Genomic DNA, 18,074 nt, shown 5'->3' with positions numbered 1-18,074 from the left:
CTTTTGGATATGAGAAGAACTCCTTGACCCACCAGCTACTCTGGGAGTTTCCTGAGAGTTCTCAGGATAATTTGGCAAAACTCTTCCTAGGGAAGCAGGGATCCATCCTCCTGCTCTGTGTGCACAGGGAGGAGTCCCAGGACAGCACAGCTCCTGCCACGTCCCCAGCCCTGGGATACCCTCAAAAGGTCAATCACAGACCCTGACTGGATTTTCTCAGGGGTTGTGAGTAAAGTTCCTACAGCTTTAATCACCAGTCCTTGCTTGCTCAGACCTGAGATTCAATTTATTTCACAGGATGCACTTCGAAATGCTGCTGCTTGTTAGAGCTGGGACTCCTGCCCTGAGATCCTGCCCTGAGATCCCGACTGTCCCCCTGCATGGAAGGGTCTGTGTAGGAGACAGGAGCTGGGCTTGCACTCAGAGAGCCAAACACAGACCGTGTGCCAGAAATAAACTTTGGGAGTTTGGCAGAGGCTCAGCTGGGGACTGTCAGCCACAACTCTTGCTGGTTTTTCTGTCCCTGAGCACTTCCCAATCCAGCCAAGCCACAGGACAGGGAAACATGTGGACACTCCAAATTCCCTTCAGACCTTCACCAACACAACACTGCACTTTGTAAATTCCACCTCTGCTGCTTTCTCTGAACAGAAAGCTTGGTCAAAGGTTGGACTTGATGGTCTTGGAGATCTTTTCCAACCTCAGTGATTCTGAGAGTGGGAAATGCTAAACAAAAACCCATCAAAACCTTTTCCCCAGGAAACTGAACTCCGTGTCTTTCTGGTGAGTGTAACGTGAGCAGGAACCACAGCTCCTGCTTCTGGGGAATCTTGGCATGGAGAAGAAATGATCTCCTTGGATAGAGGGCACAGTGGGCACCTGACCAGAGAGCCAGCCTGGAGCCACTTGGGTGGGCTGGCAGGACAGTGCCCAGCCCTGGGAGTGTCCCAGGCCAGGCTGGACAGCCCTTGCAGCAGCCAGGGGCACTCAATGATCTTTAAGGTCTTTTCCAACCCAAACCATTCCATGTCCATCACTTCCACCACAGCAGCCCTACAGCTCCACCAGGAATCTTTTCCAAACCACAACACTCCTTTAGGATCCCTAAAAGCTGAAGGCACAGACCAGAAGAGACCTTCCAGACAGCTCCAGCTGGGATCAAACACTGGGAATTCTACCAGAAGGGATCATCACAACTACTTGAACAAGAAAACACCTTGGAGGAGGTCGCTAAAATCACAGTGCTCCAAAGGGAGTGGGGAAGACACAAAAATGAATTAAAGAAAATGAATTTTTTTGGGAAGACACTGAGCAGTCACATCCACACTGCCTGTGCTGGAGGGCTGGGAATGCTTGCCTGGAGCTGCTCTGGGAGCATTTGGAACCTGGAAATGAGCTTTTGGCTCGGAAAATGCAGAATAAAGAGCTGCTTAAGTAGTTGAGCAAGGAGTAACACCACAGTGGTGAGAGGGGAGTGTGGGAGAGGAGAAGAGAAGAAGAAAGCAGGGACACAGCTGTCCCCAGGGCTGGGAATGCCTGGCACTGCAGAGGGAAGGACAGGATGGTGATTCAGGAGCAGAAGGACACTTCACTGACACAGTTAATTAGGCAAGGAAAGATTCCCCCACATTTCAGCCCCATTTCTGGTAGCCTGAAAGAACAGGAAAGGCACCTGTGAGACTCCTGAAAGGCTGAACAATGTAAAGATGGCAAAATTGAAGTGGTTTATAAAATACAGCTCCTTGGAGTGCATGGACAGGGAAATGCTCCAGAAACTGTCACCAGGGTGGCCAAGGACACTTCTGCCACCGGCTGGGGGACAGGACCAGGTGGAACAGGCAGCAGGAATAGAAACTGGGCTCAAAAACACCCTGAGGGCTCCCCACGGACAGCAGGGCTCGACAGCAGCATTCCCAGATATCCTGTGGGAGCATTTCCATGGAAACACTCCCGTAGACACGGTGTAAATCATGGAAACAGCAAGTGAGAAGCACAAATCCCAAACCCCCAGCAGGGATGTGGGAAGGCAGCCTGGGGTCAGTGGCTTCTGACTGTGGCCACCTTGGCAAGCAACCTGGAGGGAATTAATTGTTAAGGACCCACATTTGGTTGCCACTTTGTGAGGATTTGTGGAAAGATCAGTCATGTAGAGGTTCAGCCAACTTTTCCCAGGAAAAGTGGCCCCAAGCTGGCTCCACAGGCAGGTCCTGAGCAGGGTTTGTGTCACTGCACCAGACTCTGACCAGACACCCTGGGCACCTCAGATGTGACAGCTGGACATCACTCCTCAGGAACCCAGGACATTTAGACACCTCTGCAAAAAACTTCCTTGGGCTCAAGTCCTTCAGTGTCTTTGAAAGCACCCGAAGTTTGCATTCCTGAGCCCGTCCTGTGCCAGCAGCCCAGCTCTGTCAGGGTCTGCATGGTTAACCTGGGCTGCCTGGCAGGCACTTGGAGCATCCAACACCCCAAACCAAGCTGCAGACACCACCAGATTAACGTTCTATTTTAATGAGCTCAGCCCTGCTGCCAGAGATACCAGCAGCCTTTAAATTTAGAAATTAATCACAGCTCAAAGGTTAAATCCCAGAGCCTTTGCCTGCTCCAAAGTCCCTTTTATGAAACAAGAAGTGAATGAGTGTGGCTCCAGCTGGCCCTGTGAGCCAGGGGAGAGTAACAGGCCCTTCCAGGCCATAATTCATCTGCTGTGGGAGATCCAGGTTCCAGGGGAGCTCAGGGAGTGAGGAGGTGCTGAGGGAACTCCCAGCCCAGGCTCAGCCATGTCTGAGTTTGGCCGTGGCCAGCCCAGAAAGCAGGAACAGCCCAGGTGTAGCTGTACACTGAAACAAAACACACAGTTCAGCCTGGCAGCCCGAGAGAAAATGCAATAATCCTCCAGGCTGAGCTGTCTCCAGGAGCCCTGGGGCTCTGCCACAGCCTCTGCCTCCAGCAGAGCGCTCCTGAGGCTGGCACACCCAACACAGCAGCAGAGAAGGAGTTAGCAGACAGACAGCTTGCCCAGACCCATACTTACATTCCCACCTCCAGGGACATGCTTAATATTGTCCTTGGAACCACACTTGGACTGAACATGGCTGTAGTTCGCTTTTTTGGAGACTATCTGGACCTGGAACGTTACAGAACGGAAAACAACACAAGGGAAGAGGACTGGTTAGAGTTGTCATTCAGCAGGAGGCTGAGGGGTGCTGGAGCAGCAGGGACCCTGTGGGACTCGCCCAGTGCCGGGGGAAGCCATCGAGAGAGGGACAGTGACAGAAGTGGAGGACAGGAGCTGCACAGACAGTGTTAGTGCCAGGCTGGGAGCACCGCGGGGAGCGGGATGGGACCGCCCTGGAGAGCTCCCTGGAGCAGGGAGAGCCAGCCCTCGGAGCCACCGTGCTGGGAGCTGCTCCATGCCCACACCTGGACTGGCTCCAGCCCTGGACAACGTCCCTCCAAAGTCCTGGGCAGCAAAGCTGGGTCTGAGAAACATCCTTCTGCTGAAAGTGGGGTCTGTCCCACCCCTGAGGGTGTCCCACCTTTCTATTGAAGGTGGGACCCCTTCAGTGGGACGATGTCAGGTGAGTTTTAGGTTAATGGAATTGTTTCTCCTTCCCACTGACTCAGATTTAAGGGTGTGAGAACGTGGCTGGCGGTGGCTCAGCAGTGCTGGACTTCATGATCTCAAAGGGCTTCTCCAGCCTCAATGATTCTGTGGTTTTTAAATACAAGAGGAGTGGCTGAGGTGAGCTCTACTCCCAGCAGTAGCTGGGTTAGACAGCAGTGTTTACACAGGGTTTACACAGGTTAGTAACAACACGGCTTAGCCTGCAGTTATTCACCCCAGCACGAGTGGCCCCAGCTGCATCCTGACTTGTGCAAGAGGAGGTGCCAAACCTGGAGCACAACAGGGATCACCCAACTCTTGGGCAGCTCCCCAGAGCTCCTCAGCCAGGTCAGAAGGGCTGTGGGAACACAACTGTGCCATGGTGGGTGAGGTGGTTCACTGACTCCCTAGAGCTACAAATCCTCTTCATTCCTGACCATTCCTGCCTGATCCTACTGGAATTAAACTCTGGCACTCCCACCTCACGCCATCCACTTGTACTTTGGAGTAACCAAATGGTGATGGCCTCAGGCTTGGAGTTCCAGAGTTTTGGTACAGCTGGGTTGGGAATATTGCAGGAAAGATGTGAATTCCTTCGTATTCTGCAATCCTAAAGGAAGCAGCTGTGAGCTCAGCCTCTCTCCTCGTTACAAACTGGCTGTGTGTGTGAAGAGCTGGCTTTGAGGGAAACCCTCAGGCTCAGAGTTAAGGCTGTATTAACCTGGAAGTGAAACAGGAGGACTCTGCTCTGGAGACCTTTCCAGCAGGGGGGGAAGAGGTTCCTCCCTCCCTGGAGGAGTTTCCCTGGGAACATCTCAGGGTGCCCGAGAGAGAACGGGAAGTGTCTGTGCAAGGAACAGTGCCACTGACAGGAGAGAGGAGGACAGCTGGAGAGGAGGGACAGTGACTCAACATGGAAACGTTTTCCTTCATCTCCCCCAGAGAAAAGTCTGAAAGGAACTCACTTTCCCATTGGGCTGTTTGGGGACCCCCTCTTTTGCTGAGGCTGCTTTAGGAGCCACTTTAGTGCCCGTGCTGGGCTCAGACCTGGGCGCGGCGGCGGCTGGCTCTGGCCTTTTCTCTATTTTCCCCTGGATGGAGACAAAGGGATGGTTTCAACCAGCAAAAGCAGAAGTGTGGGCACTGGAACAGGGATAAACCTGCTGCAGCAGGTGACCCAGGAGAACTCCTTGCATGCTCTAATTCCCAGGCCAAGGATAATCCCACGCCCAGGACCGGTGACACCAAGGGCACAGCATCGCCCAGCCCTGGGGCCACACACCAAGGATTCAGTTCTCAAAAAGCTCCTGGTGCTCTTCCTCGGGATCCACGTGACCCCAGGACACTGATCCTGCCAAAAAAATCCAACCAAATCCTTGGGAAACCCAACAGCACCTCCTTCACATGGAGGACCTGGTGCAGACTGGGGAGGCAGAGACAGCCAGGGCTGCTCTGGGAGCTCTGCTGGACACACACCCCGTGCTCCCAGCTCACATTCCCACCCAGCCACGCTGCACTCAGCCTCTGAGCTCAACAGCACATTTCATTTTTACCTACCAAAAGGCAGGTGCACCTACAGAGTCCAGCTGAGCCGAAAATTGAAGGAAAATTTACAGGTTTTATAAAAATTCAGTAACCAGAGTTGATAATATTCATTGTTTTCACAGTTTAGATGCAGAACTGCAGCAGAACCTGCATTTCTTTTAGGGGGGGGTCAGCATAAATCTTGTATTTCACTAATCTACAGACCAGTGAACAAAAAAAACCCCAACACTACAACATTCTCAGACTCTAAAAAAACAGCTCCATGTTAATTAGACTACAAAAAGCACAATTTGCTTAACAAGGCAATTGTTAGGATTTAGTAACTCGATGAGAATATTTAGAAAATGAAGGGCAGTGCAATTCAATGCAAACTGAATCCCTTGAGCTGACAGGAGGAGGGCTGTGCTGCTGACTCTGAGGATAAATCCATGCTGTATCGATGCTGTCTGGGACACACAGCAGCCAGCCAGGAGTGCCCTTGACTTTAATGTGCCTGAGAGCAGATTAAGGCTCCCAGCATGGAATGTGCTCCTTTGGCAGCAGGTTAAGAGCTCTGGCCTGGGTTATGCAGCAGAGAGAAGAGGGAAGAGTTGAGGAACCACAAGCTCTGGCTGCTCAGCGCTCGGCAGGGGCTGCAGGCTTGTCCTGACACCCTGACACCCTTCTCCTTCCCGTGGGAGGGACGTGCTGAGGGTGGAAGTGCCATCCAAGAGCACCAGGAGGCAGTGAGAGCCCCAGGTTTTATCTCTGGTGATGGTTTTGCAGCACTACCCTCTCCCTGTGCCCACCACGGGCGCTCCCAAGGGACTCGTTCTGTGTCAGCTTCGGGCCTGACGACTTGGGCATGGGAAAGGTGCTGTGGTCCTTGCTCCCAAACCCGGATTTCCCTCATCCTAGCACACTATTCCACCTTCTGTCCCACTCAGCAGCCTCAGCTCGACTCAAAGGCAGGGGTTGGAACACTGACAAGGTGGTTCTGAGGCAGGCCCAGGGACAGGAGAGCAGCAGCGGAGCTCTGGATCCCTGCAGGAGTTCCAGGAACGGGGGATCCCAAACAGGAACTGGGTGAGGGATCCCTGCAGGAATTCCAGGAGCTGGGGGTGACTCTGGGGAATCCCAAGCAGGAACCTGGCAAGAGCTCTGGATCCATGCAGGAATTCCATGAGCAGGGGATCCCAAGCAGGAACCCAGCGAGGGGCTCTGGATCCCTGCAGGAATTCCAGGAGCTGGGGGTGACTCTGGGGGATCCCAAGCAGGAACCTGGCAAGATCCCTGCAGGAATTCCAGGAGTGGGGGATCCCAAGCAGGAAGCCAGCGAGGAGCTCTGGATCCCTCAGGAATTCCAGGAGCTGGGACTGGCTCAGGGGGTTCCCAAGCAGGAAGCCAGCGAGGATCTCTGGATCCCTGCAGGAATTCCATGAGCAGGGGATCCCAAGCAGGAAGCCAGCGAGGATCTCTGGATCCCTGCAGGAATTCCATGAGAAGGGGATCCCAAGCAGGAAGCCAGCGAGGATCTCTGGATCCCTGCAGAATTCCATGAGAAGGGGATCCCAAGCAGGAAGCCAGCGAGGGGCTCTGGATCCCTGCAGGAATTCCATGAGCAGGGGATCCCAAGCAGGAAGCCAGCGAGGAGCTGGGCGGAGCGAGCGCTGAGGGCCCGGCCCAGCGGAGCCCAGCGCGGCGCAGGCCGGGGCTCACCTTCCCTCCCCCGGGCTGGTGTTTGATGTTGTCCGTGGAGCCGATCTTGGAGCGGACGTTCTTCAGGTCGGGGGCCGAGGCGCTGCTGGCCGGCCGGGCCGCTCTGGGGGCGCTGACCTTGCCCGAGGCCTTGGCCGTGGTTTTCTTGGCGTCCGCCGACACCGTGGAGGCCGCGGCGGCTTTGGGGGCGGCGGTTTTGGGCTTGGGGCGCCCGCCGGCCGCGCCGGGAGCGCTGGAGGCCGCGGTGGAAGGAGTGGTGGCGCTGCTCTTGGTGGCACCGGCACTGCCAGGAGCGCTCTTGGGGCGGCTGGAATCTGCTGGGGGATCAGGGAATGAGGGAGGAAAGGGGGGAAAATGGGGATCAGGGCCTGTAACACGGACTGCCTCAGACACACCCTGCCCCATCCCAGCCCTGCCATGGCAGCCACACCTTCCACCGGGCCAGGCTGCTCCGAGCCCGGCCTGGGACATTCCCGGAGATGTACAGGGACCCCCCTGAGTGACCCCAGCCCCAGCTGGAAATTGGGAATATTCCTTCCCCAGAAAGGCTCTCCAGGCCTGGCCCAGCTCAGGGTGGAGTCCCCATTGCTGGAGGGATTTAAAATCCCTGTGGATGTGGCACTTGGGGACACGGTCAGGGGTGGCCTCAGCAGTGCTGGGGGTTGCTTTTCCAGGGTTTTCCCAGGAAGGATTTCCACGGTGAGATGGAAAGCGAGCAGTTACCTGAGGGAGACTTCGCTGGCGTTTTCTTGGCATCTGCCGGCTTCGCGTCCGTCTTGATCGCTGCCAACACAAACACAGCGGTCAGAGGAGGATCCCTGCAGCATTCCAGGCCTGGAATCAGCCCAGGGATTAACTGCTCTGTGTGAGCACCTGCCTGGGGAGCTCCTGCTGGCACCAAAACCCTCTCCCATTTTGCAGCCAAAGCACCAATTCATGTCAAAGGATCCTCGTTCGGTGACAGCCCGTACCTGGGGATGGCTTGCATTTTGTTTCTCCTCACATTAACTTCCTGACTCTGACAGCACTCACTGGGAGTGTTTTAATCCTGCCACACCTTCATTTCTTAAAAAAAAAACCCAACTGAGCAAAAAAACCCAAAACCCAAAACATATCCTTTCTTTAAAAAGTAACAAAATCAACCCCTCGTTTGTCCTTGCCCAACCTTGCTCTCATTGCCAGACCAGTCCTACCCTGTGCCAATTTTCTTGCACAGGAGTTACTGCACATATTTTGGCTCCTATTCTAATTGTATAAACCCAAAAATCAATCCCTAAACTGAGCTGCCTTTGGGCAAAGCCCAACGATCATGACCTGATTACACTGCACAGAGGACACTGAACCAGGGATGATGCAGCCATGCCTCTCCAAGCAGGAGAAAACCAAACACCAAATTGATCAAGGCAAAAACCACGGACTGAAAAATAGAAATGGAACTTTATTTATTTATCAACTATCTTTGATCATGAAATTGTAGGGGTTTTATTATCAGTGATGGGCAAATTTGGGTAAAATCTGCTTAATTTCAACAGCCAAAGGAAGGCAACGTTGAAAAGAAATAATAAATGGAAAAGACCCAAGTTAGAAATTATGAAAACCCTCATTTTTCAGTATTTAATTTCCATTAAGTTTCAGATTTTTAGATACACTCCAGCAGCTGTCAGGGTACTTTATGGAGTATCAATACCAAAAAGACCAAGGGGAAGAGGCAGATAACTACAGGCCAAGTTAGTCTGGATCATTCCACCCCGACTTTGCTAAAAGCACTCAATAAAACACCCCAGATAAGATTCCAGCTAATGAGGTGAAACCCATGTGGATAATTTAATAAGGCCTAAAGGATGGATACATAATTAATAGCAAACACTTCAAACAAGGGGCTGGCAAACCAACCTAATTTCATTCCTTGAGACCACAGCTTTAATTGGGGAAGCTGCAGGGACAGAACAGACTTAGGGTTGTGTAAAAGGCAAAGGAATATTATGTTACATTAATATACAGAGAGATGTTATGTCTGCTGGTGCCAGTGGGGAGCCAAATGCTGAACACTTGTGTCTGTATGAACGTGAGGTGCTGAAAACCCAGACAAAACCCCTGGGACAATGGTCTGTGGTGACAGGCTTTGATCTGTGCCTGATCTGAAGGGCTGAGCGTGGTCTTGTACAAACATTAAAGTCATTTCCACAGGGAGGGGGACACAAAAACTAATGAAAAAATAGAATTAAAAATCAAAATATCAAGTCCCACATAACCCACGGCTCTCCTTTAGCAGAGAAAATGACTGACCTGAAAATACGTGAGGAAGTGAAACTGTGAGTGTCAAACCTGGCCTTTACACACATTTCATGTGAGACAATGACTGAAGCTTGGTGGCAGCTCAAGGCACAGCACCAGCAGCTGTCCTGAAAGAGCATCTTCAGCCACAAACACCACCCCAAACTTATTCTCTGGCTCAACACTGTCATGAGAAACTAAATCCATGGAATCACTGTGCTTGGAAAAGTCCCACATCCAGTGCAGCTGCTCCCCAGCACTGACCCTGTCCCCAGGTGCCACATCCACATGGCTCCGAAATCTCTCCGGGGATGGGGCTCCAGCACGGCCCTGCACAATGGGCCTCACCACCCTTCCCATGAGGAATTTCCCCTGAAGGAATTCCCATGAGGAATATTCACCTGAGCCCTGCACAGCCCATTCCATGGCCTCACCAATTCATGAGGAATTTCCCCAATTTCCACCCTGAGCCTCCCTGGCCCAGCCTGAGGCCGTTCCCTCTCCTCCTGTCCCTGTTCCCTGGGAGCAGAGCCCGACCCCAAGGCTGTCCCCTCCTCTAAAGGAGCTGATCAGAGCTGTGACCCCAAGAGCTCCAGGTGTCCCCACCCACATCTCACCCAAACCAAACCAAACCCAACCAAACCCAACCAAACCAAGCCAAACAAAATCAAACCAAACCAAACCCAACTAAACCAAACCCAACCAAACCCAACTCAACCCAACCAAACCAAACCAAACCCAACCAAACCCAACCAAACCAAACCAAACCAAACCCAAGCAAACCAAACCCAACCCAAACCCAAACCCAAACCAAACCAAACCCAACCAAACCAAACCAAACCCAACCAAACCCAACCAAACCAAACCAAATCAAACCAAACCAAACCCAACCAAACCCAACCCAACCCAACCAAACCAAACCAAATCAAATCAACCCAAACCAAACTAAGCCAAACCAAACCCTGAGCATTTGGCTCACTGTGGTTCCCTTGAGGCCCCAGGGCACCATCTGCCCTCTGTCCCACCCCAGCTTCCACCTCACCCAGAACAAGACCCCCTGCCCTTCCCATTCCTGCCCCTGTGCATTTCCAGACCCAGCCAGGGCGGCTCAGCCTCCCCATGGAGTCCCTCCAGCTGACCTCATCCTCCCTCACCCCCTGGGCCCTGCCAGGGTCCCACGAGGCTCCTCCTCTGCACATCCTGCCTCTTGGAACAACCTCCCTGAGCTCTGCATCGCTGCCTCCGTCTCTTTTCAGCAGCAAACGCTCCTTTGTTCGTGGCTTGGTTTGGGCAGGAGGAATGAGCCCAGCTCATTAGAACAGATCCTGCTCCAGTTTGCCTCCAAGACCACACAAAATGAGTTTTAGCAGGATGGCCATGGGATCAGACAGGATACGTGGCACTTGGAATGTGCAACACCTTCTCTACACTTGATTAATTAGATTTTACCCCACAGCATAAAGTCTGGGATGTCCATGGGGCTGAATCCATCCCAACACAGCCAAAACACGACAATTCTTTTGGGAAAGCTGGGATGTGAATCCATGCTCTGGGATTCAAAGCAGTCTGTGTCATTTTACAGCTTTATTGACGAGTTTTGTCACTGAAGCCCAGTCATATGAAATGACCTGGGAAGAAGTAACTATAATTTTATCTGATGTTAAATCTCTCGAGCTCCATTAAAAGGAGTGAGAGCAGTGTGAGTTTATCTAAAACACTGCTCAGCTCTCCTGTTGAACTCATGGGAAGTTCCCTCTTTAGCAGCAAGGGACAGTTTTTGGATGAAGCTGATGTGATTTCAGCTCCAAATTCTTCCTCCTCTACTACAAACCCTCCACTTCTGCTCAACTCTTTTTGGATTTCACACACCAGTTCAGGCATCTCAAGTCCTCCTCCCAAGGTTTGCTTTCCTAAGCTTTTATTTAATATTTATTCTGTTCCTATGGCAAAATACAGAGGGGATAGAATGCCCACTCTTAAATCAAGTGTGTCCAGTAATTGAATTAACCCTGGATCACACAGAGCTGATCCAGGTTGGCCCTGAAGGGAGTTTGGAAGAGGAAGCCCTGGAGAGAAAAACGTTTGAGCTACTGTCAGAATCCAGACAACGACGGAGCAGCTTTTGAGCACACTGCCCTGGGCAGCCTTTTCCATGAAGAAATCTGGAATATCCCTCCTGCCAGGGAGCTGTGGAGGGCACCTGGTGCTGCTGAAGGACAGATTCCCAAGGGAAAAGGAGGGAAAAGGAGGGAGCACTCACACGTCGGCCTCTTGGGAGGAGTCGCCGCCGTGGTTTTGGCAGCGGCCGCTGCCGTCACCGGCGACGGTGCCGTGGTCCGGGGAGCAGCAGAGGAGCTCCTGGAAGGAGTTTTAGGAGTGGTGGAGGATGGAGGCTTGGAGAGGGAAGTTCTCTTCTCCGCGGGCTTCGCATCCGCAACCTGAAAGGGAGCAGGAGGCGTCAGAATGGCCGGGATGTCACCGGCGAAGCGCCGCGCTCAGCGGGAACGGGAGGGGCCAAAACAGGCTGAAATGAACAGAAATCGCTGCTGGAACTCTTCAACACTTAATTAAGCCTGGCACTGCTGAAATTATAATGCAATTAAAATATAATGAAGACGTGATGGTGTGGAGGAGGACACGGAGCACGGACCCCGCCGAGGAGCGGGTCCCACCCAGGACTGGCTCAGCTTTGATGTGTGGAGCTGGGAAAGAGGTTTTGATTTCTGGATAAAATGGAACCATCAGAACACCAGCAATGCTCCTGGGAGAGATTCCCATCCCCCAGGAGCAGGAAGGCTCCCTAAGCTGGAATTTGTTAAAACACTGGGCACAGGAAAATCAGGTGTCTGTGGCTCATCCCTCACTGGGAAAACTTTTTCCTGCTGGCCCTGGTCAGGCACTTGTTTGTCAACTGCCTGAAGTATGAAAACACTGAATTAATGCAAGGGAATAAATATTATTTTATCAAAAAGGGATTCAGAATGATACAAAAACTTGAAGCAAACCAAAGTCAGCAGCTCAGAGAAAAGTGCACATTTACACTGGGGCTTTCATTTTGCCTTCTGTTATTTTTAGTTAGTTCTAAAAGACACTCAAATGCAATAATTTGAGCTTAATTCAGCAGCAGTGGTGGTGCTCAGCCATCAGTGAAAGCTTCTGAAATAGGTTTTGATGTTACCTTTTAAAGTTGAAGTCCTCTGCTCTGTAAGATGACAACACAGGGAACATTCAAGGGACACCTCCCATTCCTAACACACGGGGATTCCCTGCTTGTCTGGACATGCAACACTGTCCATGAACCCTCTCTTTTGAGGAATTACAAATCCCCAACGTTTTCTGAGTGTCATCAGTCCTCTCTGTGCAGTTCTGCAGTGACCAGACATCATAAAATGACCAGAGGTGGGAAATGTGGAGCGTTCACATGGATTTGTTTTTCTTCACTATTCATATCAAAGGTCTCCAATCAGGATTCCCATGTTCTTGTCTGGATTTAGGAGTTGTATACAGAAGGAATTCCTGGATGGGAGGGTGGGGAGGGTCTGGGATGGAATTCCCACACCATCTGGATCCCTGGCAGTGTCCCAGGCCAGGCTGGATGGGGCTGGGAGCAGCCTGGGACAGTGGGAGGTGTCCCTGGCCATGGAAGGGCTGGAATGGGATGGGATTGAAGTTCCATTCCAGCCCAACCCAGCCTGGGATCCCTGATTCACAGCAGCTCACCAGGACAATCCCAGCACCACACTCAGCTTCCATTCTCCCCCGTGGTGACACAATTCAGTGCCAGGGACACGATGCCACCCCTGGGAAGCTGCTCCCAACACACCAAATCCCATTTCTGATCCGAGCACAGGAACACGGGAGCACAGGAACGTCCCCTGCCAGCGAGCCCCGGCTGCTCCCCAGAGCCAGGCACTTCTTACCTTTGGTTTAGTCTCTTTTGGAGTTAAGGTGGAGGGACGGGTGCTGCTGGTGCCGGGGCGTTTGGCAGTGGTGCCTGGAGTAGGACCTGCAGTTGGGCTCGTGGGCTTTTTGTTTGTGCCCGGGGTGGCCGAGCTCGGCCGCTTGGGGCTGGTGGTGGCCGAGGGCTTGGCCTTCGCTGCTGCCGGCTTTGGAGCGGAGCTGGATGCAGCAGGCTTTAGGGTTGGGCCAAAAAGCAAAATCCAGGATAAAACCAAAGAAATACAACAAAAAATAGCGCATTGTAAACCAAAACATTGAGCTGCAACAACAGAAAAGTGATATTTTTAAAGGAAACAAATCATAAGAATAGCAATTAATAATAATAATAATAATAATAATAATAATAATAATAATAATAATAATAATAGCAGCAATAATAGCAATAATAATGAATAATAATAATAATAAAAAATAATAATAATAATTTAAAAAAGCAGCTTTCTGTTTTCTGAGTGCAACAAAGACCGAAAAGCAGCGGCCCCCAGTGCTGGAGGGTTCTGCCATTCAATTCCAAACCAACAGGATTATTTCAGCAGCATGGAAAGCACCAGAAGGAATGGCTGGTAAAGCTGGATTAGCAATTGGGTGCTCCTGACATGCAGAGCTCTGTGCAATCCCCAGGCTGTGGATTTCCAATTCCAGGCCCGTGGGATTGTGCTCCCAATCCTCAGCGGATCAGCTCCACGGGCAGAGGGCAGAGAGCCCCCCCAGCAGCACTGGGGACACTCAGGGGGACTCTGCTGAGTGCTGCAAGCTCCTGAGAGCAGAGCTGCCAAGCCAGAGGGGCCTGGGCAGGACCCTGCAAGCACAGGGAACAGCTCACGGAACACAGGTGTTACTACACCTTTACTACGTGTTTACTACCGCTGCAATCAGCAGCACCAGCCAGGGAAGTCACTTGCACACTTGTGTCCGAGTTTGGCACGGGCTCTGTTGGTGGATTGGTTAGGATGGGTTTGCTGCAGGGGAAGGGCAGCTCAGAGAACAGAATTGGGGCTGGCACAGCTGAGGAAGCAGAAGAGGCAGCAGGTGGAACCCATGGAGATGATGTTCCAACAGGGAGCAGCTCCTACCTTGGTCTTCTTCTCGGGGCTGGGAGGGAGCTCCTTGTTGGGAGGAGCTGTGATGTCGTTCCCACTCACGGCCTCGGCTGCTTTGGGCTCCTCTGGTTTGGCTGGGGGAACCAAGGGAGATTTGTAAGTTTATGCTTTTTTATTTGTTTTTAAAGATGTATTTTTTAGTTTCTTGTTATTCAACAGAGCAGCAGCAGGAGACAGACCAGCACAGGTTGGTGTTAGTGGAAAATTTCCTAAACCTCAGAATACCTGCAGGAAGAAAGATTTTCCCTGCAACAGGACAGCTTCATCCAGATGCTGTTAGATTCCAGTTTCTCCTGTTATCCCAGTGGGAAAAGCCAGCCAGCAGGTGAAGAAAACCCATGGTTTAATTTACATAGCAAACCTTCTCATCTTTCAAGTTGTTACAATAAATTGTTGGAATGCTAATGGTGAAGTTCTGACCTCTTCCAGGTTTGACACTTTTCCTGGAGTGGGTTCTGTTCCCAACTATCCCTGTTGTTACAGCTGCTCCTGCTCAACCTTTCTCCTGCCCACATCCACAGCTGGAGCCCTCGGGGAGCAGGGAGGATTCCCAGCAGCTGAAGGAGAGGTCCCAGCTCCCAGCCCTGGATCCAACAGCTCAGGAGGGACCTGGAGCTCCAGGGCTGGAGCCCCTCTGGAGCCAGGCTGGGAGAGCTGGGAATGTTCCCCTGGAGAGGAGAAGCTCCAGGGAGAGCTCAGAGCCCCTTGCAGGGCCTGAAGGGGCTCCAGGAGAGCTGGAGAGGGACTAGGGACAAGGGATGGAGGGACAGGACACAGGGAATGGCTCCCAGTGCTTGGATGGGATATTGGGAAGGAATTCCTGGCTGGGATGGAATTCCCAGAGCAGCTGGGGCTGCCCCTGGATCCCTGGCAGTGCCCAAGGCCGGGTTGGATGGAGCTGGGACAGTGGAAGTGTCCCTGCCATGGCAGGGGTGGGATGGGATGGTCCTTAATGCCTCTTTCCATCCAAACCATTCCAAGATTCCCAGGAGAGCAGGATCATGAAGATCCCATCACGCTGCGTTACAGCACCAAGCTCAGGTTCAGCTGCAGGAAGTGCCAGTTCTCCCTGTGATTTCCCTGTGATTTCCCTGTGATTTCCCATCCTGGCCATTGTCACCTAAGCTGGGACACCGGGTGGGGACAGTGAACACAGCCAGGCTGTCCCCAGGGCCAGGAGAGCAGCATCTCCTCCTGGTGTCCTCTGAAAACACAGAACCGAAGCAGTGTCCAACCACAGCAGCACCGGCACCGCCCTCCAGCCCAACAAAACCTTCACTTAGGAGCAGTTTTCTCCCCAAATCCCCAAAATCCCGCAGCAGCAGGGAACAAACAAGGAGCAGCTTCCCCAGAAACCTCTGCCAGCCCCTCCTTGGCCACAGTGGAGCTGCACACACTGCCCTGAGCTCCCTTCCCTGCAGCTCCTGGAGCGCTGGAATTTCAGGCAGGATCCTGTGCCAACAGCCCAGCACCAATTCCTGCATCTCCCCTGTCACCTGGGGATTCAAACCCAGCCTGATCCGTGTTGGACCTTGCTTTTTATAACCCTGCAACAGATTGTGACAAGCCCAGGGTAACAATTCCAGCAGTAAACAGCCTGTTCTCACATCTTTTGGAAATCACTGCTCCTATTCCTCCTTTTCCTGCTTGTCAGACTTGACAGCAGGTCTCAGAGGATGGCTCAGGAAAATAAAATCACCCCGTGCCTCCCTCCCACCAGAGTTTGGGGTTGTTGTTTTTATGTTCTGACTCCAGGCTAAGTTCAGGAGAAACATTTTTTTCCCCCTGAATTGGTTTAACCCCTTCCAACCCATCTGGCTTTCCAGTTTTGCAGCTTTGGGCTGAGCATCCTGGGCACATAAAGTAGGAAAACCAGCAAAATGTAGAGGTTGAACAGCTGTTTTAATGTAAAACTCTGAGGATTTGTGTCTGTTCACCTGGAAAAGCCGTTTTTATTGCAGCTGATCTGTATTGGCTCCTCTCTACCTGATTCCTCCCCTGCATTTCAATAAACCTGAATCTTCATCTCACCTGTCAGTTCCACCCACAGCCCTGTCAGCAGTTCCCTCTCCTGACAAACATCCTCCTGCCCATTCCCTGCTCCAGGGAACGGCTTCATTTGGAATCCTACCAGTCCCAAATATCCCCAGCATCAAGGTGACTTCCCAGCTGGTGGAAGCTGCTGTCATTAATTGTCATTAATTATTTCAGCTAATTCAGCACCAACGTTAAACCTCTGCCATGAATTCCCAGGATCAGGGAGTGCTCCTCAAATCCCACAAATCCAAAGGTTCAGGATTTAAACTCCAGCAGTTTCCACGTTTCTGAACCAATGACAACGTGAATTTTATGTTATTTCATGTTGCTTAATAGAAGGTGAATAAAAACCAGGACAGAACCCAGGAAATGGCTCCCACTGCCACAGGGCAGGGATGGGTGGGATACTGGGAAGGAATTCCTGGCTGGGATGGAATTCCCAGAGCAGCTGTGGCTGTCCCTGGATCCCTGGCAGTGCCCAAGGCCGGGCTGGAGCAGCCTGGGATGGTGGGAGGTGTCCCTGCCATGAAAGGGGTGGTTTAAGGTCCCTCCAACCCCCGCAAACCATTCCATGATGATGATGATGATGATGTTAATATTACTATTATTATTATTATTATTAATCACTATTATCACTATTATTATTCTTATTTTAATTTTTAAATATTTTTTAAAAAATTTATTCAGGGGAGCTGAGGTGAGAACTTTCCTACTTGAGGGGCCGTGATTCAGGCTCTGTCTCTGACATTGCAGAACACACAACCCTGCACCATCCCCCAGGGATTACAGAAGGACAGGTTTGGGGTTTAATCCTCATTTGTCCTGTGCTCATCAGGACATTTGCTCTCATTCATGGTTTAATTATGAGGCTGCTCTCAGAGCGGAGAACTGGGAACATTTCCTAGTTACAGGGAATATTAGGAAAAGCTGCCAAACCTTAATCAAATTTGTTCATTAGGCTGCAGGAATTATTTAAGAGACTTTTCAGTTTGCCTGCTCCCCCAAGCACAGCAAGAAGGCCCTGAAAGATCTTTGAAAGGCATTTTGTTGGAGCTGCTGTGCCCCGAGCCGGCTCCTCCGGCCCAGCTGAGTCAGCACCAACGTGGAATCGCTCCCCAGGGAAAGGGGATTCAAGGAGACAGGGAAGGACATTCCCATCTGCCATCCTCCACTCATCCCTCCAAGGCACAGCTCTGCCATCAGGGATTTTCTCTGCCTGCTCCTCGCTGCGCTGCTCGGCGCGTCCGCGCTCGTCTCCTCTCCTCACCGTGCCTATTTCTGACGCTGAAAATCACTTCTTTGGGATGTCCCAACGATTTCTGCACTGCAAGAAATGATTCCTATCCCTGGTGAGGCCCTGGCACAGGTGCCCAGAGCAGCAGGGGCTGCCCCTGGATCCCAGCTGGGAGAGCTGGGAATGTTCCCCTGGAGAGGAGAAGCTCCAGGGAGAGCTCAGAGCCCCTTGCAGGGCCTGAAGGGGCTCCAGGAGAGCTGGAGAGGGACTGGGGACAAGGGATGGAGGGACAGGACACAGGGAATGGCTCCCAGTGCTTGGATGGGATATTGGGAAGGAATTCCTGGCTGGGATGGAATTCCCAGAGCAGCTGTGGCTGCCCCAGGCCAGGCTGAAGCAGGGTTTGGAGCAGCCTGGGACGGTGGGAGGTGTCCCTGCCATGGCAGGGGTGGCTCTGGATGGGCTTTAAGGTCCCTCCAACCCAAACCAGCCTGGAATTCTTAAAAATCTTAAATCTTAATTCACCCAAGTGCACCAGTGAGAACAAATGAGTCCACAATAACCCCTAAACCCACAAACTCCAGGATTGAGTTTGGGGTTTTACAGGCACCAGTGAGGA

The 18,074-nt window shown here is 52.0% G+C and overlaps 1 protein-coding gene across 9 annotated transcripts in view; it reads right to left on the bottom strand.

Annotated features, from left to right (window-relative positions):
- The window catches only part of MAP4 (microtubule associated protein 4), a 139,063-nt gene that overhangs the window by 4,713 nt on the left and 116,276 nt on the right, over positions 1-18,074 (bottom strand). For 4 of the 9 annotated variants that reach the window (XM_088066820.1, XM_088066817.1, XM_088066838.1 and 1 more), the window contains 7 exons: positions 14,158-14,258; positions 13,045-13,257; positions 11,385-11,562; positions 7,574-7,633; positions 6,851-7,167; positions 4,573-4,698; positions 3,035-3,127 (listed from right to left, as the gene is read on the bottom strand). In XM_088066820.1, the coding sequence (XP_087922946.1) occupies positions 3,035-3,127; positions 4,573-4,698; positions 6,851-7,167; positions 7,574-7,633; positions 11,385-11,562; positions 13,045-13,257; positions 14,158-14,258 (1,088 nt within the window). The remainder of the gene's footprint in view (positions 1-3,034; positions 3,128-4,572; positions 4,699-6,850; positions 7,168-7,573; positions 7,634-11,384; positions 11,563-13,044; positions 13,258-14,157; positions 14,259-18,074) is intronic. The other 5 variants (XM_088066829.1, XM_088066846.1, XM_088066825.1 and 2 more) reach the window with 4 other exon arrangements.

The sequence above is a fragment of the Pseudopodoces humilis genome, chromosome 1 (genome assembly GCF_049639895.1).
Source record: "Pseudopodoces humilis isolate 2021_Gansu_Grassland_sample_001 chromosome 1, ASM4963989v1, whole genome shotgun sequence".
In the NCBI taxonomy this organism is placed as follows: Eukaryota; Metazoa; Chordata; class Aves; order Passeriformes; family Paridae; genus Pseudopodoces; species Pseudopodoces humilis.
This window is presented reverse-complemented; position numbering and strand designations above follow the sequence as displayed.